This window comes from Somniosus microcephalus, chromosome 6 (genome assembly GCF_052327205.1).
Source record: "Somniosus microcephalus isolate GS21.2 chromosome 6, FLI_Smic_1.0, whole genome shotgun sequence".
In the NCBI taxonomy this organism is placed as follows: Eukaryota; Metazoa; Chordata; class Chondrichthyes; order Squaliformes; family Somniosidae; genus Somniosus; species Somniosus microcephalus.
The window spans coordinates 130,975,021-130,998,972 of record NC_140992.1 but is presented as its reverse complement, the minus strand read 5'-3'; the positions used below and the strand labels follow the sequence as shown (position 1 = coordinate 130,998,972).

The following is a 23,952-nucleotide window of genomic DNA, read 5'->3' as shown; positions in this document are numbered from 1 at the left end:
CCCCTCTCTTTCCCCCTCCCCTCTCTTTCCCCCCCCCTCTCTTTCCCCCCCCCTCTCTTTCCCCCCCCCCTCTCTTTCCCCCCCCCTCTCTTTCCCCCCCCCCTCTCTTTCCCCCCCCTCTCTTTCCCCCCCCTCTCTTTCCCCCCCCTCTCTTTCCCCCCCCCTCTCTTTCCCCCCCCCTCTCTTTCCCCCCCCCTCTCTTTCCCCCCCCCTCTCTTTCCCCCCCCCTCTCTTTCCCCCCCCTCTCTTTCCCCCCCCTCTCTTTCCCCCCCCTCTCTTTCCCCCCCCTCTCTTTCCCCCCCCTCTCTTTCCCCCCCTCTCTTTCCCCCCCCTCTCTTTCCCCCCCCCTCTCTTTCCCCCCCCTCTCTTTCCCCCCCCTCTCTTTCCCCCCCCCTCTCTTTCCCCCCCCTCTCTTTCCCCCCCCTCTCTTTCCCCCCCCTCTCTTTCCCCCCCTCTCTTTCCCCCCCCCTCTCTTTCCCCCCCCTCTCTTTCCCCCCCCTCTCTTTCCCCCCCTCTCTTTCCCCCCCTCTCTTTCCCCCCCCTCTCTTTCCCCCCCTCTCTTTCCCCCCCCTCTCTTTCCCCCCCCTCTCTTTCCCCCCCCTCTCTTTCCCCCCCCCTCTCTTTCCCCCCCCCTCTCTTTCCCCCCCCCCTCTCTTTCCCCCCCCCCTCTCTTTCCCCCCCCCTCTCTTTCCCCCCCCCCTCTCTTCCCCCCCCCTCTCTTCCCCCCCCTCTCGCCCTCCCCCCCTCTCGCCCGCCCCCCCTCTCGCCCGCCCCCCCTCTCGCCCGCCCCCCCTCCTCGCCCGCCCCCCCTCTCGCCCGCCCCCCCCTCTCGCCCGCCCCCCTCTCGCCCGCCCCCCTCGCGCCCGCCCCCCTCTCGCCCGCCCCCCCTCTCGCCCGCCCCCCCTCTCGCCCGCCCCCCCTCTCGCCCGCCCCCCCTCTCGCCCGCCCCCCCTCTCGCCCGCCCCCTCGCCCCCCTCTCGCCCGCCCCCCCTCTCGCCCGCCCCCCCCTCTCGCCCGCCCCCCCTCTCGCCCGCCCCCCCTCTCGCCCGCCCCCCCTCTCGCCCGCCCCCCTCTCGCCCGCCCCCCCTCTCGCCCGCCCCCCTCCCCTCTCGCCCGCCCCCCCCTCTCGCCCGCCCCCCCTCTCGCCCGCCCCCCCTCTCTCGCCCGCCCCCCCCTCTCGCCCGCCCCCCTCTCTCGCCCGCCCCCTCGCCTCCCTCTCGCCCGCCCCCCTCTCGCCCGCCCCCCCTCTCGCCCGCCCCCCCTCTCGCCCGCCCCCCCTCTCGCCCGCCCCCCCTCTCGCCGCCCCCCCTCTCGCCCGCCCCCCCTCTCGCCCGCCCCCCCTCTCGCCCGCCCCCCCTCTCGCCCGCCCCCCCTCTCGCCTCTCGCCCGCCCCCCTCTCGCCCGCCCCCCCTCTCGCCCGCCCCCCCTCTCGCCCGCCCCCCTCTCGCCCGCCCCCCCTCTCGCCCGCCCCCCCTCTCGCCCGCCCCCCCCTCTCGCCCGCCCCCCCTCTCGCCCGCCCCCCCTCTCGCCCGCCCCCCCTCTCGCCCGCCCCCCCTCTCGCCCGCCCCCCCTCTCGCCCGCCCCCCCTCTCGCCCGCCCCCCTCTCGCCCGCCCCCCCTCTCGCCCGCCCCCCCTCTCGCCCGCCCCCCCTCTCGCCCGCCCCCCTCTCGCCCGCCCCCTCTCGCCCGCCCCCCTCTCGCCCGCCCCCCCTCTCGCCCGCCCCCCCTCTCGCCCGCCCCCCCCTCTCGCCGCCCCCCGCCCCCTCCCGCCCCCCCCCTCCCTCCCCCCCCCGCCCCCCTCCCCCCCGCCCCCTCCCCCGCCCGCCCCTCCCTCCCCCCCCCCCCCGCCCCCTCCCTCCCCCCCGCCCGCCCTTCCCCCCTCTAAAAACAACTAATTAGCATATTCAACACCTTTTAGTCTGATTTTGGATTATTGCAGCATGTGGCTCTCCTGAGAAACAAACTCCTTTTTTAAAGGAATGTTTAACTTGAAGCGCATTTTGAAATACCTTTTATCTGGATCCTTTCTATGGGAAAGGGGTCAAAAATCCAAAAATAACTGACCACTTCCCATGGGTGTAAAGGACATCTGATTTCCCAGTGGGTTGCCACTGAAGTTATAACAGACCCCCTTTATTGGGGAACTGTCTAGGAAGTAAATGGAGATAATGCTGAAACATTTCTAGAAATGCCAGTAGAATCTCAAAGTAATAATAGGTGTAACTTCTAAGATGGCACATTTTGACTTGTGCATGGTCCGGCAACCGCCTACTGGAGGATGGCAGAGTTGCTTTCACAGCGGGGAATGTTTCACACCAGAGTTGAAGCCAGTAAGTGAGAAAAGTTGGCACGAGTTCAGCCAATGGCACCCCTCTGTTCTGTCTCCTTGTAAACTGAGAAACTCTCAAAAATGTGGTTCGATACAATTGCCTTCAGGTTAAGGCCATCAGTTCCCAGAAAGTAAATGTGGAGAGTCAGTCCCCCAAGTTTGTCCTTTAATTACAGTTGGGTCTCCACATTACATAATGGAGCCCAGTGACACTGCCCCCAGATTGAAAAGTAAAAAGAGAGTAGCACTTGAGGGTTGTTTTTCCTAAATAGGAACAATAAAAATAGGTCATGTGACAGTACTTTGAGCACCTTCAACTCCATGTCCCAGCAGTAACATCACTACTGTTGCTTTCTAAAGCATTACTTTTTTGAGAAGGTTTTGGTAAACTTCAGATCAGAATGAGAAAATTAATTTAAGTAGTGCAAGATCTCTTGCATTCAGTTGCATTAAAAATATGGTAAAATATTGTACTGTTAACTCTGAAGACATTTGAATAGTCTGCAAACATTTGAAGTTATAATCTGTTTTTATTCAGGAGAATGCTGATGCAGATGACATAATTTCAAGCAGTGGCTCAATTGCAAGTATTTGTCCTTTTCACTGTGAAGCTGAAGAGGAGCAGGAGCCAGTCTCCAGTTCAACCCAGTCAGAGTTAGCCCTGTGTATTGAAAGAACTCCCACTGCAGCCATCACAGATCATCAGCAAATAGGCGAGTGTACCAGTGAGCACAGCCCAGAGGACAATGAAAATGAGATGGTGAGAGTTTGCAGCGGTGTACGGAAGGGCAGAGAGAGGTGCAAGGAAGATGTACCACTTACAGAATTAAAGGTAAATTCCATTAATAGCAATGGTGAAGATGATCTATTAGATTCTGCAACTGTGCCAATTTTAAGTCATAAACTTGATGATTATGCACACACTAGTGCAAGCCATTGTGGTTTCGATAGTATAGACAATGCAACAGTACAATGTGATGAGGGCATTACATTGAAACAACCAATCCAAGATCAAGGCACAAAACACCAGATTGTGAACCAAACTCCCATTAAATTGAAAACTGTTGTGAAAAGAAAAACATGGAATTCCTCTGAAGTAGATGGAGAAACTTGCTTTACTGTTAAAAAGAGAAAAGTTTGTCCTAATGTCCATAATGAGCTCACTGAAAGCACTCCGCTTTCCCATGGAATCTTCCATGAAGAGCAACTTTCAGACTGGGAGAAACAACAATCTGAAAAGCACAGGATGGAAGAACAGGACAGACTGTTGGCATTACAAATACAGAAGAAACTTGACAAGGAGATGCAGACTGTGAACAGAAGAAGAGGATCACCTGATGAATATCTGCTTCGGACCAACAGATCACCCCCAACAAATTGTGAGAAAAGGGTGCTTGTTAAAAACCAAAACCCATTGGCAACACAGAAGGGCCGTCAAACTTCCAGAAGGTTGCAGAGATCAAAGTTCAGCCCCTCAGAACTACATAACAAGCAAACAACGCTCACAGATTCTTCACCTACAACAAGCAGGCGGAAAAGTAGAATCTGGCAGCATCCAGCAAGCCAAGTTAAAAATCAAAGGACCCTACGTCAGAGACCAGTTAATTGCATGGATGCCAACTCTGCAGCATTGATTTCTGTTAATGAACTGAGAAACGATAAAAAACAGCAGACTATCGTTGAAATGTTCCAGAAACATGGCACTAAGTAACAGGCATGTGCCAAAATTTAACCACCGTTTGGATTGCCAGCATTTTTGGTTTGTTTAATGTGGCTTTCATACTTAAAATGTCAGGTTTAGAGTTTGTCACAAGCCTTAGTTCTTGTTTGCCAGATTTTCCCATTTGTCTAAGTTCAGACACCTAACATTCTGAAGCTTTTCTGTCGACTACATCCAGAGCTTCAAATCCCCCATTAAATTTATTCGAGCAGTCGTTCTTGTTGAGAACGTTGTAACAAAGTTGTACAATTGAAATTTTTGTGATGCTCACTGTAGTTTTCCTCCATAAACACTCAAACGATGCTAAATTTTCATTGGGATTCCTTTTATACAGAGTGGTGCATCTTTAGAGCACTGCAATAGCGAAAGGAAAAGTTGCAGTAATAGCTCTGATGCACCTGTGTCCAAAGTTTAATGTGATTTGGTTCATGTATTAAATGCAATTATGAGAATATTTGATTCTCAATTTTGTTTCATCCCTGAACCTAAACACTGTAGTTCAGTATTCTGTTTAGTATTTTATATTTGTATTCTACTTCATCATTGTTTAAAAGAAGCTGAAATGTCTCCATCTGTACCACTTTTTATTTGCATGGGCTTAATGCTATTAAAAATATGCTTGAGACGTTTGTTTTTGGGGTGGTTCAAAGTAGTTTGAATAATGAAGAAAAGAAAGAAAACAACATTCTGGAAATCTTAAATAAAGACAGAAATGCTAGAATTATGCAACAGCTTTAGTGAAGAGGACAGATTAACATTTCCGGTGTAGATCCTGTGTCTGAACCGGAAGGTAGTGGATGTGAACAAAACAAACAGTGGAGGTGAAGGAGGAAGAAAGATAATTGATTTAATACCCAAACAGATGTTCGCTATTTCAAAAAAAATCCACACGGTCAAAGTTGGGTGTGGGTGAGTTGTAGAACTTTCACCTAAGTTAGGTTGTGGATTCATGTGCCACTCCAGAGACTTGAACACTCAATTGAGGCTGGTATTTCACTTCACTTGAGGGAGTGCTGCATTCTGAGGTGCCATCTTTCAGATGAGACATTGACACCAAGACTCTGTGTATTCAAATGGATAGGGCGCTGAGATGGGGATGGTTGGATTGAGAGTGAAATGGTGAGGGGTGGGTGCTTGGGGCAGGCGACTGTAGGAGAAAGAATGAAAGGGCAAGAAGTGGGAGGGCATGAGTATTTGAGACCAAGGTGTTAGTAGGGAAAGTGTGAGGGGTGTGAAAGATTGGGTGCCCAGGGTGGGGAATTGGGAACATTAAATTGCCTTTGCAGGGGAACAGTAGTTTAAATAATGGGGCATGGGAATTTCCTCTTTGTAATTCAAAAGCTGGTTACTAGCCTTCAGCAGGAACCTGCTTTTGAAGTGGGATGGTGTGGGGTACCCTGAAGAGTGTTCTCAGGTGAATGCCCTGTTCTTAAAACTGGAACTGTCTTAAATAAGAGGTTTCCCATGTCATGGGGAAGCTGTTTAGAGAATCCTGCCCACTCATTTTCAAAACCTGGCTCTCCGTGAAAGCCAGGAAACAGCTTTTCAAATGACCTTTCACAAGATAATTATAAGACAATTTGGCCCATATTAGTTCATCCATCCAGGGGGGAAAGAAACACTGCCCCCATTGCAGTATCTAATTGTTTTAAGTGCATCTAAGATTTTCTTCATCTCCACTCTATCTGGGAGTCCATTCCATATATTGATCACTTTGCGTGAGGAAGAATTTACAGCTGATATACCTAAAGTTATCTTTTACTAGTTTGAACCTGTCACCTTGTCCTACTTCCACGATTTAATTTAAATATTCCAGATTTGCCTTTTCCATACCTTTTAGTATCTTGTATACCTCTGAGATCACAACTCCTTTCCTCATATCTTAAACCCCTGAACCAGCAACCAGCTGTGTGGCTGTTCTTTGCATTGCCTCCAGCCAGCCAGAACTGGGTGTGGTCTGATCAGAGAATTTGATCATGATGACTGAATTATATTGAATTGTTTTGGCTATGTTGTTCAACATTCAATTAGCTTTGTTTGCTGCTGTGCATTGGTTGAACATATTTAGCATTGAGTCTCCCAAGACTCTTGGGTCTCTTTCCACTTCATCTGTAGCTGTTTTGACAGCATGTGTTACACACTGAGAGGCCATTGTGTTCATGAATAGTTAGGACTGGGTGGTGATGGGTGGGCTTCAATTTTTGGGGTCAAGCCACACACAGGAATAGATTGACCATTGAGCCTGCAAAATGGCCAAAGGAGCATTGCGAGGCATGCAAACACTTGGGGCTGGCCCAGACCTAGTCAGAATGGAAGCATGGACAGGCCAGTTGAGTGGCCTACAATTATCAGAGCCAGGATGGAGCCAATAGATGGGCCATGGGACAGAATGCACCATTGCAGATATCAAGCCGTGGTATCTAGTGCTCTCATTGACAAAGGTGGGTTAAATTAATTAACTTTAAATTTAGCAATTTAAAAACTTAACTTCTAATACAGGAGCAGATGGAGCCTCCTAGATCAGCAGGCTATGTAATGGACATTAAAATGTCACCTACTTTCAATACGGAAATATAACTGCTAATATAGCTAATGTCTACATAGTTTTTGCTGAATCATAAATGAATTTTAACACATAGATATATCAAAATTAACCTATAATTTTTTTCAATATTTGTAGTTTCTCACTTTTGAGGTCTCAGGACTTTGAAATCCACATTATTCTGGCCTCTTGAGCATCCCTGATTTTAATCGCTGCACCATTGGTGGCTGTGCCTTCAGCTGCCAAAGCCTGAAGCTCTGAAATTCCCTCCCTAAACCCCTCTGCCTCTCTCCCGCTCCTCTTTTAAGACACTCCTTAAAACGTACTTCTTTTGACCTACCTCTGCCCTAATATCATCATGTGTGGCTCGGTGTCCAATTTTGTTTTATAACACCTGTGAAGCTCCTTGGGGCATTTTACTAGGTTAAAGGCGCTACAAGTTGTATCTAAGGCTCCTCATTCTTGACTCTTCAACTATTGGAAACTGCTCTGTTCCATCCTTTCATAACTTTAAACACTTCTATTATATTGCTCTGTAATAACCATTTAAAGAATTGGTTGATGCTGTTTTTCCATTTATTGATTAAGCATTTTTTAAATATGGAGTTTTTTGTGAGGAGCAGCTTTATCTTTTGCTTATTTTAAACTTTTACTTAGAGGAATCATAGAAGTTTATAACCTAGAAGGAGGTAATTCGAACCATCATGTTTGCACTGACCTTTTACTAGAGCAATCTAAGTCTAGAGTAATCCAACTGCCCTGCTTTTTCCCTTAGTCCTGCATCTTTCTCTGCTTCAAATATTTATTCAAAGTTTCCTTAAAAGATGTAATGGTTCCTACCTCAAACACTCCGTGGCAAAGCATTCCATGCTCCAACAACCCTCTGGGTAAAGACAGTTTTCTTAACCTCTCCTCATTTTCTGAGTGACAATTTTAAATTGATGACTCCTTTGACCAGAGGATATAGTCTTTCCCTATTCATCCTATCAAAACCTTTTATAATTTTAAAAATTTCGATTAAAGCTTCTTTTAGTCTTCTCATTCCAGTGTGACGTTCAGCCATCATGAATAAGCTAGAATTTATGGGATTAAAGGGCCAGATCTTGAACTTTATCCAGGTTCTGTAAGGATCTCCGGAAAACCCAGCATCTATTCCTTAAAGAGGAGCGAGGTAAAGTTGTCCACCTGCACCCATCTTATTTGATGTCTTCAACAGTGATGTCTTGAATAGCATCATAGCTTTGGAGTGTCCTGGGTATTCCTGAAAGAATTGTACACTCCTTTTCCACAGATGATACTGTGTTGTTGCTGGACTCGGATCCGGTGTGTTCTACTCATCATTTTGAACAATGGGCTAACCAGTGGGACATGGTGGTAGGTGCCAAGTTGTAGTTATCTCAGAAGGAGATCTCATCATTGTTATAAAACAGCATATTGTTCAACACACCATGAGCACTGCCATTGGAGAGCCACTATTTTAAAAAATAAATTAAGGCAGCACCAGATACGCACATTTTAAAGCTTGTACAAAAGATAATCATTCTACTGGGCCTGAGCATCCCTGATTTTAATTGCTCAACCATGGGTGGTTGTGCGTTCTCTCCCTAAACACCTCTACCTCTCCTTTCTCCTTTAAGACATTCCTTAAAATGTACCTCTGTGACCCAGTCTGCCCTAATTTCTCCTCATGTGGTTTGGTGTCAAATTTTGTTTTAAAACACTGCTGTGAAGTGCCATGGGACATTTTACTACATTTAAAGGTACTATATAAATCCAAGTTGTTGTTGGGTGACACGTATGCATTTAGTTGCCTTGACTTTCCTGGAGGCGTATTCCCTCAGACATAAGAACATAAGAAATAGGAGCAGGAGTAGGCCAATCGGCCCCTCGCGCCTGCTCCGCCATTCAATAAGATCATGGCTGATCTGATCCTAACCTCCAATCTACTATCACAGAACCATCTCCCGAATCTAACAGAATTAGACACACGAAATAGGAGCAGGATCAGGCTACACGGCCCCTGGGCCTACTCCGCTAGCCACAGGGCCATGTCCGATCCGAACCTAGACTCATGTCCAAATTCCTGCCCGCTCCCCGTAACCCTTAATTCCCTTTACTTCTAGGAAACTGTCTATTTCTGTTTTAAATTTATGTAATGATGTAGCTTCTATAGCTTTTTGGGGCAGCATATTCCATGGACCTACCACCCTCTGAGTGAAGTAGTTCCTCCTCATCTCAGTTTTGAAAGAGCAGCCCCTTATTTTAAGACTATACCCCCTAATTCTAGTTTCACCCATCATCGGGAACATCCACCCGATCCAACCCCTTCACAATCTTATATGTTTCAATAAGATCGCCTCTCATTCTTCTGAACTCCAATGAGTAGAGTCCCAATCTACTCAACCTCTCCTCATATGCTCATCCCCGGGATTAACCGAGTGAACCTTCTTTGTACTGACTCGAGAGCAAGTATGTCCTTTCTTAAGTATGGACACCAAAACTGTACGCAGTATTCCAGGTGCGGTCTCACCAATACCTTGTACAACTGAAGCAATACCTCCCTATTTTTATATTCTATCCCCCTAGCAATGAAAGCCAACATTCCATTGGCCTTCTTAATCACTTGCTGCACCTGCATACTAACCTTTTGAGTTTCGTGCACCAGGACCCCCAGATCCCTTTTGTACTTCAGTACTTTCCAGTTTCTTGCCATTAAGATAATAACTTGCTCTACGATTTTTCCTGCCAAAGTGCATAACCTCACACTTTCCAGTATTACTCCAGAAAATACATTCCCCTTCAGAAATAGCCAAATTCTTCACTGCAACTATGTACTTTTAAGTACTTTTGTATTTCCTTACAAATAAGGATACACCTGCACCTTAAATTATAGCAAATCTATGTGTTACTGCACTCTCGGGGTAACTGCTTATTTTCATGTCATAAGTTAGGTAAGGCTACTGAGTTTCAGTTTTCACAGAAAAACTGACCACTTTGCAGAATGTGATCCGATCGCCAAAACACTGATAACAACGTATGCGGTTACTGTAAGTCAGTGGCCCAGGCCACAACCCTTTTTGTCTTGTCAGTTTATCAGCATTTTTGAATTTGCTGGTTAACTGTTACTAGATTTTTGAGTTGGCATATCTGGATTCCAGTGGGGAAATTGAAATTGTACAGGTGTGAATTTTTCAGTAACTTGTTTGAGAGACTTAAACGTCGCAATGGGATTGGGCCAAAATGGAATTAGAGTCGAAGATAAATATACTTTTCAAACTTATGTTCCGCCCTTATTCAAAAGTCCTAAATGTTTAAATGAATTGTTAAAAGTCCGAACATAATTACTTCAAATGTCTAAACCAAAGCATTTAATGGAATACACTGCTCAAGGCACTAGGCTGAGCCTAGACCCGTTGGTCAATTTCCAATACTTTGTATGTTGCAAATTGAAAACAAAGGCAGGGATGGTTTTTCCTACCTTGAACAAAGGATGTCGTTGGACAGGCTCAAATCAGCACAGAGCGCGACGTGCGCAAGCGCAGGGCTGTCCTGGCCTATGACTCCCGAGCTGCATCGCGGCCGGCTCTCCCGAGCTGGCTGGCGGTTGCCGCTCGCTGCCGGCCAATGGGATGCGAGCGGCTGATGTCAAGACAGGAGCCGAGGTGAGAGGTTGTGTTTGTCGGTGGGAGTGCGCCTGCGTGGGCGCTCGCTGTAAGATGGCGGCGGTTGTGTGATGGAGCGGGGTCGGCCGGGTCGGCGCTGCAGGGGTTAATTCGGCAGTTTACAGCCATTACAGGTAAACACCTGAGGGAGCGCGGGCCCGCGTTAATTCGGCAGTTTACAGCCATTACAGGTAAACACCTGAGGGAGCGCGGGCCCGCCCCGAGGAGGGTGAGGGTGGGAGACTAATCGAGCCCGGAGCGACGGGGGTGAGTGCCCGGGCGAGAGAGCAGGCGGGGCGAGGGCTGCACCGGGGGGGGAGGGGGCCGAGCCACAGCCGCAAGGACTGCTGCTGCAGGAGTGAGGGAGGGGGAGCCGAGGGGTGTTCGGAAACGGGCCGTCCCGGTGGGCCCCGTGTGGAGTTAATGTTCCCGCCTACCCCTGGCAGATTGGTATATCCGCCCCTCCCCCAGTGTGGGGTTAGTGCAACCCGCCCCTCCCCCAGTGTGGGGTTAGTGGAGCCCGTCCCTCCCCCAGTGTGGGGTTAGTACAGTCTCCCCCCATCTTCTCCCCCAGTGTGGGGTTAGTGCAGCCCGTCCCTCCCCCAGTGTGGGGTTAGTGCAGCCTGTCCCTCCCCCAGTGTGGGGTTAGTGCAGTCCCCCCCCCCCCCATCTCCTCCCCCGGTGGGGGGTTAGTACAGTCCCCCCCCCCCCATCTCCTCCCCCAGTGTGGGGTTAGTACAGTCAGCCCCCCCCATCTCCCCCACTGTGGGGTTAGTACAGTCGGCCCCCCTCCTCCCCCACTGTGGGGTTAGTACAGTCTGCCCCCCCCCCTTCCCCCAGTGTGGGGTTAATACAGCCCCCTCCTCCCCCAGTGTGGGGTTAGTACCGTTCCGCCCTCCTTCCCCCCCCCCCCCTCAGTGTGGGGTTAGTACAGTCCTCCCCCCTCCTCCCCCAGTGTGAGGTTAGTACAGTCCGCTCCCCCACTGTGGGGTTAGTACAGTCCGCCCCCCCCCTCCTCCCCCACTGTGGGGTTAGTACAGTCCGCCCCCCCCTCCCCCAGTGTGAGGTTAGTACAGTCCGCCCCCCCCCTCCCCCACTGTGGGGTTAGTACAGTCCACCCCCCCCCCTCCCCCAGTGTGGGGTTAGTACAGCCCCCCTCCTCCCTCAGTGTGGGATTAGTACAGTCTGCCCCCCGCATGGGGTTAGTGCAGCCCCCCCACCCCCCCCCCCAACATGGGGTTAATACATTTTCCCTCCCCCAGGCGTGGGGTTAGTACAGTCTCTTCCCCCGTTCTCCCCCCCCGCCTCTGGTGTGGGGTTAGTTCAGTCCTGTTCTCCCCTCCCCCAACGTGGGGTTAGTACAGTCCCGTCCCCCCCAAAGCGAGGGGTTGGTACAGTCTGCAGGCCCCCCCCCCCCCCACAAGGTGTGGGGTTAGTACAGCGCGCCCCCCCCTTACACTCAGCATATGGTTAGTGCAGTCTCTCTTCCCCTAGCAGTCACTGACCTCCAGCAATTGCTTGAATGTGGGGTTAATTTCGCCTTCTGTCCCACACTCCTAACATCTCCTCCATTGTGGGAATAGTGCAACCTCCTTGCTCAGACCCCCTAGTAGCTGCCCCAGTGTGGTGTTTGTGCAGCCTCCTGCATCACCATCAAAAGCCTGCCAAGTGCAGACCCCCCATTCCCTTTGTACAGCAGTCCTGTACCCTACATACAAAAATGACGGACGGAAGACGACCAGCTGGTCCATCAAGCCTGCCCCAAACTCGTGATGGCTGGAGCATCATAACTCGACACTTCCTACCCTCCCGCTGCCATGTAATCTCCTAGGAGATGCAAAAACCCAGGGCCACCAAGGGGTAAAAAAAATGGAAAATTCCTCTCCAACCCCTTCAGGAGATCACATGGACTAAGCGTGATCTGTAAAAACACTTGCCTTCTATATGATGTGATCTCTGCCCTAGCCAAGAACCATGCAGAGAGTCAACACACACCCCACAAGCCGGCAATGCATTCCAGAGGCTCGCTACTCTGGGAAAGAACCAGCACCCAGTCTATTCCTACATTTGCGTAGTTTAAGCGTATGTCCCCTGGTCCTCCAACCTGCCTAATCTAGCAAGAGGCATGCAATCCAGCCCTTTCACTATTATATACCTCTTTCAGGTTGCCTCTAAGTCTGCGCTGCTCTAAAGTAAATAGACCCAACTCTTTAAGCCTATTTGAGTAACTAAGGTTCTTTAAGTTAACAATAATTCTTGTAGCACTCCTGTGAACATTTTCCAAGACCACTATATTGCCCATCGTGTGAGGGGACCAAAACTGGGCGCAATACTCCAGATGTGGTCCAACCAATGACCTGTATCGTAACAGAATTGTGCCCTTTTGATTTATACCGAAGGGTTCTATTAATATAACCCAATACTTTTCTGTGTTGATTGTGCACCTTCAGTGATCTGTGCACAAAATACACCTCAATCCTTTTACCTTGACCTCTTTCAGTATCGTTTCCTGTAAATAAGTGTATTCTGTGTTGGTCCTACCTACATGCATGATGCTACATTTATCTAGGTTAAATACCATTTGCCATTGTTTGGCCCATTCCCCTAGCTCCTCCACTGACTAAATGCTTGCACAAATTTTAGTATCACCTGTAAACCTCCTGAGCACACTCCCAACACATTGTCCAGGTCATTAATAAAAACAGTGAGGAGTAGTGTGCCTAACGCTGATCCCTGGGGACACCACTAGTAACCTCCCTCCAGGGTGATCCACAACAATTAACTACAACTTTGTGGCTCTAGGAGTGGAGCCAATTCCTAATCCAGTGTATCAAATTCCCACTGATACCACAAAGTTCTATCTTGTGAAGTAACCTAGTATGAGGTACCTTATCAAAGGCTTTCTGAAAATCCAGGTGGACAATGCCAACACGATTACCCTCATCCACCAACCTAGTAGCTTTCTGAAAATCCAGGTAGACAATGCCAATGGGATTACCCTCATACTAGCCTAGTAACTTCTTCAAAAAACTCAATCAAGTTTGTATCTGGAAGCTGTGTTGAGTACCTCGAATGAGTTGCGTGCTGTCAGATTCATCCTATAAGAACATAAGAAATAGGAGCAGGAGTAGGCCTTGCAGCCCCTCGAGCCTGCTCCACCATTCAATAAGATCATGGCTGATCTACATCAACTCCACTTTCCTTTCCTATCCCCATATCCCTTGATTCCCACCGTGCCCCAAAATCTATCGATCTCAGACTTGAATATACTCATAGACTGAACATCTACAGCCCTCTGGGGGAGAGAATTCCAAAGATTCACAACCTCTGAGTGAAGAAATTTCTCCTCGTCTCTCCTTAATGGCCGACCCTTTATCTTGAGACTATGACCCCTAGTTCTAGAGCCTCCAGTCAGAGGAAACGGCCTCTCCGCATCTACCCTGTCAAGCCCTCTAAGAATTTTATACTTTTCAATGAGATCACGACTCATTCTTCTAAACTGTAGAGGATATAGGCTCATTCTATTCAATCTCTCCTCATAGGACAGCCCTCTCATCCCTAGGAATAAATCTAGTGAACCTTTGTTGTACCCCTTCTTGGGTAAGGAGACCAAAACTGTACAGAGTAATCCAGGTGTGGTCTCACCAAAGCCCTATATAATTGCAGCAAGACTTCCTTACTCTTGTACTGCCATCCCCTTGCAATAAAGGCTAACATATCATTTGCCTTCCTAATTGCTTGCTGTACCTGCATGCTAACTCATTCTTGTACAAGGACCCCCAAATCCCTCTGAATACGAACATTTATTAGTTTTTCACCTTTTATAAAAAAAAAATCTGCTTTTCCATTCTTTCTACCAAAGTGGATAATTTCACACTTCCCCACATTATACTCTATGTGCCACTTTCTTGCCCAGTCACTTAACCGGCCTATTTCCCCTTGCAGCCTCTTGGTGTCCTCATCACAGCCTAATTTCCCACCTAGCTTTATATGGCCAGCAAACTTGGATATGTTATACTTGGTCCCCTCATCTAAGTCAACGATATAGATTGTAAATAGCTGAGGCCAAGCACGGATCTTTGCGGCACTCCACTCCCTGCCATCCTGAAAATGACCCATTTATTCTTACTTGTTTTCTGTGCGTTAGTCAATCCTCAATCCATATTAATGTATTACCCCAATCCTGTGAGCCCTAATCTTGTGCAACAACCTCTTGTGTGGCACTTTATTGAATGTCTTCTGAAAATCCAAATATACTACATCAACTGGTTCCCCTTTATCTACCTTGCTAGATATACCCTCAAAAAGCTCTAATAGATTTGTCAAACACGATTTCCCTTTCATAAAAACCTGTTGACTCTGCCTAATTATAGTGATTTTCCAAGTGCCCTGTTACCACGCCCTTAATAGATTCTAGCATTTTCTCTACTACTGATAGGCTAACTGGCCTATAGTTCCATGATTTCTCTCTCCCTCCTTTATTGTACAGCGGGGTTACATTTTCTACCTTCCAATCCACAGGGACCGTTCTAGAATATAGGGAATTCTAGAAGATCAAAACCAATGCATCCACTATCTCTGCAGCCACCTCTTTTAAAAACCTAGGGTGTAGGCCATCAGGTCCAGGAGATTTGTTGGCTTTTAGTCCCATTAATTTCTCCAGTACTTTTTCTTTACTAATATTAACTACTTTTAAGTTCCTCAGTCTCATTCGACCCTTGGTTCCCCACAATTCCGGTATGTTCGTTGTGTCTTCTACTGTGAAGACAGATACAATATCTTTGTTTAACGTCTCTGCTATTTCATTATTCCCCATTATAATTTCTCCTGTCTTTGCCTCTAAGGGACCCATGTTTACTTTCGCTAATCTGTTCCTTTTTACATGCTTGTAAAAGCTCTTGCAATTTTTTAAAATATTTCTTACTAGTTTACTTTCGTATTCTATTTTCTCCCTCTATCAATTTCTTGGTCATCCTTTGCTGATTATTAAAAACCTCCCAATCCTCAGGTTTACTACTATTTTGTAAGCTTCTTTTAAACTTCTCTAGTTAGCCATCGCTGTACCACTTTTCCAGTGGCAATTTTATTCCTCAAGGGAATGTATATTCATTGAGAATTATGAATTATTTCTTTAAATGTTTGCCATTGCTTATCTACCATCATATCTTTTAATCTAATTTCCCAATCTACCTCGGCCAACTCACCCCTCATACCTCTGTAATTGGCTTTGTTTAAATTTAAGACCCTTGTTTCGGACTTAACCGCATCATTCTCAAACTTAATATGAAATTCTATCATATTATGATCATGCTTCCCCAGAGGATTCTTTTCTATAAGGTTGCTAATTAACTGTCTCATTGCACAATACTAGATCTAAAATAGCCTGTTCCCTAGTTGGCTCCTTGACATTTTGTTCTAGAAAACTGTCTTGAATGCATTCCATGAACTTGTCCTCCAAGCTATTTTTGCCAATTGGTTTGCCCAGTCTATATGAAGATTGAAGTCCCCCCACGATTACCCTTGTTACATGCTCCTCTAATTTCCTGATTTATACTCTGTCCAACACAATGATTACTCTTGGGGGGCCTATAAACTTCTCCCACCAGTGTTTTCTGCCCTTTGTTATTTCTTGGCTTCACACACACTGATTCTACACCCCTATTTTCTGAGATCCTTTCTCCCTGCTGTCTTTATCTCATCCTTTATTATCAGGGCTACCGCACCTCCTTGTCCATTTTGCCTATCTTTTCTGAAAGTGAAGTACCCTGGAATATTTAGTTCCCAACCTTGGTCACCCTACAACCACGCCTCAGTACTGGCTACTCGATTGAGCGGAGAGGTTTAGGCAGAGAATTCCAGCGCTTGGGGCCTAGGCAACAGAAGGCACGGCCACCAATGGTTGAACGATTATAATCAGGGATGCTTGTGGGCAGAATTAGAGGAGCGCAGATATCTTGGAGGGTTGTAGGGCTGGAGGAGATTACAGAGATAGGGATGAGGCCATGGAGGGGTTTGAACACAAGGATGAGAATTTTGAAATAGAGGCGTTGCTTAACTGGGAACCAATGTAGGTCAGTGAGTTTATTCATAAGCAAAGTGAAACAAAAAAGTAGGTTTGGCTAGTTTAGAACACTTGATTGTATAGTGTCTCAACGCCAAGAATTTGTAGCAATTCTCAGTAGTAATTCTTCACAATGAGAAGTTTTACATATCCTTATAGATCTTAAACTGATACAAAGCAAGATCAGAAAGGTCCACAATTTGTCAAAACCATCAATGTAGGGATCATAGAAACATAGAAGATAGGAGTAGGAGTAGGCCATTTGGCCCCTTGAGCCTGCTCCGCCATTTAATGAGATCATGGCTGATCATCCAAATTCAGTACCCTGTCCCTGCTTTCTCCCCATATCCCTTGATCCCTTTAGCCTTAAGAAATATATCCAGCTCCTTCTTGAATATATTTAATGAATTGGCCTCCACCGCCTTCTGTGGTAGAGAATTCCACAGGTTCACCACTCTCTGGGTGAAGAAATTCCTCCTCATCTCTGTCCTAAATGGCTTACCCCTTATCCTTAGACTGTGACCCCTGGTTCTGGACTCCCCCGGCATCGGGAACATCCTTCCTGCATCTAGTCTGTCTAGTCCTGTTAGAATTTTATAAGTTTCAATGAGATCACCTCTCATTCTTCTAAACTCCAGCGAGTATAAGCCCAATCGACCCAATCTCTCCTCATACGTCATTCCTGCCATCCCAGGTATCAGTCTGGTGAATCTTCGCTGCACTCCCTCCATGGCAAGAACATCCTTCCTCAGATAAGGCGAACAAAACTGCACACAATACTCAAGGTGTGGTCTCACCAAGGCCCTGTACAACTGCAGCAAGACATCCTTGCTCCTGTACTCGAATCCTCTCGCTATGAAGGCCAACATACCATTTGCCTTCTTAACCGCCTGCTGCACCTGCATGCTTACCTTCAGCGACTGGTGCACAAGGACACCCAAGTCTCGTTGCACTTCCCCTTCTCCCAATCGATTGCAGTTCAGATAATAATCTGCCTTCCTGTTTTTGCCACCAAAGTGGATAACCTCACATTTATCCACATTATACTGCATCTGCCATGCATCTGCCCAATCACCCAACCTGTCCAAATCATACTGGAGTTTCTCGGCATCCTCCTCACAGCACACACGCCCACCCAGCTTTGTGTCGTCTGCAAACTTGGAGATATTACATCTAGTTCCCTCGTCTAGATCATGAATATATATTGTGAATAGCTGGGGTCCTAGCACCGATCCCTGCGGTACCCCACTAGTCACTGCCTGCCACTCGGAGAAAGACCCGTTTATTCCAACTCTTTGCTTCCTGTCTGCCAACCAGTTCTCTATCCAAGTTAGTACCTTACCCCCAATCCCATGTGCTTTAACTTTACACGCTAATCTCTTATGCGGGACCTTAATCGAAAGCCTTCTGAAAGTCCAAATACACCACATCCACTGGTTCTCCCTTATCTATTATACCAGTTACATCCTCAAAAAATTCCAGTAGATTAGTCAAACATGATTTACCTTTTGTAAATCCATGTTGACTTTATCCGATCCTGTCACTGTTTTCCAAGTGCGCTGCTATTACATCTTTTATAACGGACTCTAGCATTTTCCCCACTACCGATGTCAGGCTCAAAGGTGCCTCACAGGTATCCCATTCAATTTTTGTAGAGCAAAGCAGCATTGCTGTGATGGGCGAGTGTCCTCTGGCCTGGGTAAAGCAGCCAATACGGATAGCGCTTCTTGTCTGGAACACTCTTTTTATTCGTTCCTAGGATGTGGGCGTCACTGGCAAGGCCAGCATTTATTGCCCATCCCTAATTGCCCTTGAGAATGAGCCGCTGCCTTGAACCGCTGCAGTCCTTGTGGTGAAGGTCACAGCGGTTGTCTACAACTGAGTGGCTTGCTAGGCCATTTCAGAGGGCGGTTAAGGGTCAACCACATTACTGTGGGTCTGGAGTCACATATAGGCCAGACCAGGTAAGGACGGCAGATTTCCTTCCCTAGGACATTAGTGAACCAGATGGGTTTTTATGACAATCTGATATTTTCATGGTCATTTCATTACTGATATTAGCTTTTTGTTCTAGATTTATTTAATTAACTGAATTTAAATTCCCCAGCTGCCATGGTAGTTTGAACTCGCATCGCTGGTTCATTAGTCCAGGCCTCTGGATTACTAGTCCAGTAAGCTAACCACTATGCTATCATTCCCGTAAGCGACTTATGTAAAGAGGTCAGGCAACTCCCTTTGATGCGGTATCTACCTATTAGCCAGAGATGTGGATTTGCTCTGCTCTTTCTCTTTCTGCCCGCCACCCCACAAAAGAGGCTGCTCTCAGACATCCACCATGCAAAACCATTTTTAAATTGCTGTAATACATCATACTGTTTAATTGAGTAATTTTGCCTGGATGTTGAATACTATGTACCCAGTGTGTGCAGACCTCTGTGTGCATAGAGTCATAGAATTATACAGCACAGAAAGAGGCCCTTCGGCCCATCGTGTCTGCGCCGTCCATCAAGCCCTGTCTAATCTAATCCCATTTTCCAGCATTTGGTCCATAGCCTTGTATGCAATGGCATTTCAAGTGCTCATCCAAATGCTTCTTGAATGTTGTGAGGGTTCCTGCCTCTACCACCCTTTCAGGCAGTGAGTTCCAGACTCCAACCACCCTCTGGGTGAAAAAGTTCCTCTTCAAATCCCCTCTAAACCTCCTGCCCCTTACCTTGAATCTATGCCCCCTTGTTATTGACCCCCCTACTAAGGGGAAAAGTTCTTCTTTATCTACCCTATCTATGCCCCTCATCATTTTGTACACCTCAATCAGGTCCCCCCTCAGCCTTCTTTGCTCCAAGGAAAACAACCCCAGCCTGTTCAGTCTTTCTTCATAGCTGAGGCGCTCCAGCCCAGGTAACATCCTGGTAAATCTTCTCTGCACCCTCTCCAATGCAATCACATCCTTCCTATAGTGAGGCGACCAGAACTGCACACAGTACTCCAGCTGTGGCCTTACCAGCGTTTTGTACAGCTCCATCATAACCTCCCTGCTCTTATACTCTATGCCTCGGCTAATGAAGGCAAGTATCCCATATCCCTTTTTAACCACCTTATCTACCTGTGCCGCTGCCTTCAGGGATCTATGTACATGTACACCAAGGTCCCTCTGACCCTCTGTACTTCCTAGGGTCCTACCACTCATTGTGTATTCCCTTGCCTTATTTGTCCGTCCAAAATGCATCACCTCGCACTTTTCAGGGTTAAATTCCATTTGCCACTTTTCCGCCCATCTGACCAACCCATTTATATCGTCCTGTAGCCTGAGGCTTTCCTCCTCGCAATTTACCACCCCACCAATTTTCGTGTCATCTGCGAACTTACTGATCATACCTTTTACATTCTCCTCCAAATCATTTATGTAGATCACAAACAGCAAGGGACCCAGCACCGATCCCTGAGGTACCCCACTGGACACAGGCTTCCAGTCACAAAAGCAACCTTTGACCATCACCCTCTGCCTCCTACCACTCAGCCAGTTTAGGATCCAACGTGCTAAGGCACCCTGGATCCCATAGGCTCTTATCTTCTTGACCAGTCTCCTATGCGGGACTTTGTCAAAAGCCTTACTGAAGTCCATGTATACCACATCCACAGCATTTCCTTCATCCACACACCTAGTCACCCCCTCAAAAAATTCAATCAGATTGGTCAGACATGATTTACCCTTGACAAAGCCATGCTGACTATCCCCGATTAATCCTTGCCTCTCAAAGTGGAGACTAATTTTGTCCCTCAGAATCTTTTCCAATAATTTCCCTACCACAGATGTTAGGCTCACTGGCCTGTAATTTCCTGGTTTATCCCTGCTACCCTTCTTGAATAATGGTACTACGTTAGCTGTTCTCCAGTCCTCTGGTACATCCCCTGTGGCCAGAGAGGTTCTGAAAATTTGTGTCAGAGCCCCTACAATCTCCTCCTTTGCCTCACACAGTAGCCTGGGATACATCTCATCCGGGCCTGGGGATTTATCCACATTTTGGCCTGCATCTTGCAATACTTGTGTATGTTGTGATTGTCAAATATGCCAATTGTATCTTCTGTGTATATCTGGAGTAGCATTCACAGACACTAAGACTGTGTGTTCTGCCATGCATATGCAGATTGATATATTCATAGAGTGGAAGTGTGCATGAATACAGCAGTCATGTACTGAGATATATATTCGTCATTCTGTGCAGCACTTGTGCTAGCCATATAGAATACAGCATTTTTGTGTACTTTGTATGCCTAGAGTGTATTCATCTACACTGGGCATGCGCGTGGCCTGTCTTCACGAATGTTGTGTAGCATATGAATGTTGCATGTGATGTGGGGGTAGTGCACACTTACCGTGTGGGGAGACTGACTGGATATAGGCTCATCCCTTTAGGGCAGGATTGCTAATTGTGGCTGTGGCATTTATTGAAGATGCCAAGTGCTTCCCCACAGTGCAGGGGGAAATCTATAGCTGAATCAACACAGATCAATATTATTCATGGCAGATGTGACTGGAGCAGATCACATGTTTGCTTACTCAAATGGGGAATTCTGCCAGGAAACCTTGGGCTAGGGAAGTTAAAAGTGAGGACTATGTTTTATTTAAAAAGTACAGTGGTGTCACTAGTGAGGTCTAGTTATATCAGGCCAATGAACTGGCAAACGTTTCAATATATTAAGGCTACAATGTAAGGATATTTCTTCTGCACAGCCCAGCACCAGTGCCCCACTCTGTCAGGCTGCCTGCATTTGTTAGAGTTACAATACAACACCTATATTCCTAAACGTACTCTTGCATCAATAATGTGGTAACTTCCTGCTAGGCTCTTAACTCCAGTGTCACTCTCCTGTCTTCTCTTTGACCTCCAGTCAGCGTGAGACCAAGAGTGGAGACAGTTGCTTTTCCAGTGCTGCTAGGTTAATTGGTCTGAATTTGGCATGCCCAACAGTATAGCAAGCATTATTCACAGTACTACTCCCCCATTGGTAGATTTAGCATGTTATGCCATTGGGTCTGACAAATGCATCATGGACTGATCTGACTCCCGGTTTTGCATTGTGGGAGTTGGAGAAGAGCTAGCTACTGGCATGGAGTCAGCACCATAGGTGATTACAATGATGTTGAGCCAGATTTCTGAATACAGATAATTGTACTCGACCTGTGGCAAAAGTAGAGAGCCCGACAGGATTGAGGAAAATCTACTTGGATGTAGCAAGGCTTTACTTCAGTTAAATTGCATTCTAATATATTGGAGTATTGTGTTCAATTCTGGGCACCACACTTTCGGAAGGATGTCAAGTCCTTGGAGAGGGTGCAGAGGAGATTTGCTAGAATGGTATCGGGGTTGGCAGACTTCAGTTATATGGAGAGACTAGAGAAGCACGGTGGCATAGTGGTTAGCACTGTTGCCTCACAGCGCCAGGGACCCGGGTTCGAATCCAGCCTCAGGCGACTGTCTGTGTGGAGTTTGCACATTCTCCCCGTGTTTGCGTGGGTTTACTCCGGGTGCTCCGGTTTCCTCCCACAGTCCAAAGATGTGCAGGTTAGGTTGATTGACTATGATAAATTGACCCTTAGTGTTAGGGGGATTAAATACGTGGGGTTACGGGGATAGGGTGGGATATGTGTTGGTGTAGGGGTTACAGGGATCGGGTGGGATATGTGTCGGTGCAGGCTCGATGGGCCGAAATGGCCTCTATCTGCACTGTGGGGTTTCTGTGATTCTGTGAAGTTCTCCTTGGAGCAGAGAAGGTTAAGGGAAGATTTAATAGAGGCGATCAGAATTATGAAGGGTTTTGATAGAGTGGATAGGGAGAAACTTTCCACTTAAACATAGGAACAGGAGTAGGCCATTCAGCCCCTCGAACCTTTTCCACAAGGAAGGTCAGTAACCAGAGGGCACAGATTTAAAATAGTTGGCAAAAGAACCAGAGGGGAGGTGATTTTTTTTTTTACGCAGCCAGCTATGATCCGGGATGCACTGCCTGACAGGGTAGAGGATGCAGATTCAATAGTAACTTTCAAAGGGGAATTGGATCAATACTTGAAAGGGGAAAAAAATGCCTGGCTATGGGAGTGGGACTAATTGGATAGCTCTTTCAAAGAGCCGGCACGATTGGCCGAATGGCCTCCTGTGCTGTATGATTCTATGATTTAGGGACAGGGTCCTTGCCAACACTTGATATCAAGATTCAATTTACATTAATGATTTGGACTTGAGAACAAGTAACTCAGTATCAAAATTTGCAGATGACACCAAACTCTGGTGGCGGATGGGTGGGTGTGGGGTGGGGGTATAGCTAGCATCGAGGAAGAATGCATCATAATACAAGAGAGTAGAAAACTTGCAGACTGGGCAGTTAAGTGGCAAATTAACTTTAACACACATGAGGTGATTCACTTTGGTAGGAAAATAGAATCACCACCTACACCTTTTAGAAAATAAAAAAAACTGAATGGGGTAGAAGAGCAAAGGGATCGAGGGATACAGGTGAACAAATCATTAAAAGCAGCATCGCAGGTCAGCAAAGCAATCAAAAATACTAACAAAGCACTGGGATTTATTTCTAGGGGTATAGAATTCAAAAGTAGTGAAGTAATGTTAAACTTGTATAGGACCCTTCTCGGGCCGCACTTAGAGTACTGTGCACAGTTCTGGTCTCCATAATCTAAAAGGATATAAGCACTGGAGAAAGTGCAAAAAAAATTAGAACGATTGCATGGGTTGGGGCTGCTTTCTTTAGAAAAGAGAAGACTTGGAGGTAACCTGATAGAGGTCTTTAAAATTATGAATGGGTTGGACAGGGTAGATGTGGAGAGAATGTTTCCACATGTGAGAGAATCCAAAACCAGGGTCCATCATAAATACAGGATAGTTACTAATAAATTCAGTAGGGAAATAAGGAGAAATTCTTTACTTCGAGTGATTAGAATGTGGGACTCGCTACCACAGGAAGTGGTTACCATGGGAAGCTTGGATGCTTTCAAAAGGAAATTAGAAGAGTACATGAGAGAAAAGGGAATAGAAAGATACGCTGAAAGGCTGATGGAATGTGAGGAGACTCGTGTGGAGTATAAACACCAGCACAGACTAGTTGGGCCGAATGGCCTGTTTCTGTGTATATTCTCTGTAACTGTACATAATGCTGAGGTGAGTACACGTCTCCTGGTGGCAATTTGAGATGCGCAAGACTCTTAATTCACCAAGAATGTCACTGGTTTGTACTGTTTTTCTCTATAGTGCATTGGTAACAACTGCACCCTTGGCATAGTGGCAACACTAAAATGAAGTGACTTGCATTTATATCAGGTAAACAGATGGCCTGTATACTTTTAAGCAGTTAAATAGCATGTATGCCATTAAACGATGGGTACTGTGGGGATACCTTGCGTTCTCTAATAAGTGTTTGTGATTTAGGTGCCAGTGAAAGTGTGGGGAAGCACATATTAGAAGCATGCGGCAACAATCTGGAGATGGCTGTCACGATGTACTTGGATGGTGGTGGAATAGCTGAAGAGCCCAGTACAAGTACAGCAGGAACATCAGCGAGTAGACCGTCTCCACAGTATGTTCGTTTTTTTTAATATGATATCATCTGTTTAGTTGAATTATTGTTT

The 23,952-nt window shown here is 47.1% G+C and overlaps 2 protein-coding genes across 3 annotated transcripts in view; both read left to right on the top strand.

The window, feature by feature from the left end:
• Nucleotides 1-4,673, top strand: part of rnf168 (ring finger protein 168) — a 48,899-nt gene extending 44,226 nt beyond the window's left edge. For both annotated transcript variants that reach the window (XM_085990782.1, XM_085990781.1), the window contains one exon: nucleotides 2,867-4,673. In XM_085990782.1, coding sequence (XP_085846908.1) covers nucleotides 2,867-4,039 — 1,173 coding nt within the window. In that variant the 3' untranslated portion in view covers nucleotides 4,040-4,673. The remainder of the gene's footprint in view (nucleotides 1-2,866) is intronic.
• A 1,734-nt stretch (nucleotides 4,674-6,407) lies between these two features.
• ubxn7 (UBX domain protein 7) overlaps nucleotides 6,408-23,952 on the top strand; it is a 119,527-nt gene continuing 101,982 nt past the window's right edge. The window contains exons 1-4 of the mRNA XM_085992000.1: nucleotides 6,408-6,489; nucleotides 7,882-7,964; nucleotides 10,260-10,386; nucleotides 23,753-23,900. Coding sequence (XP_085848126.1) covers nucleotides 6,408-6,489; nucleotides 7,882-7,964; nucleotides 10,260-10,386; nucleotides 23,753-23,900 — 440 coding nt within the window. The remainder of the gene's footprint in view (nucleotides 6,490-7,881; nucleotides 7,965-10,259; nucleotides 10,387-23,752; nucleotides 23,901-23,952) is intronic.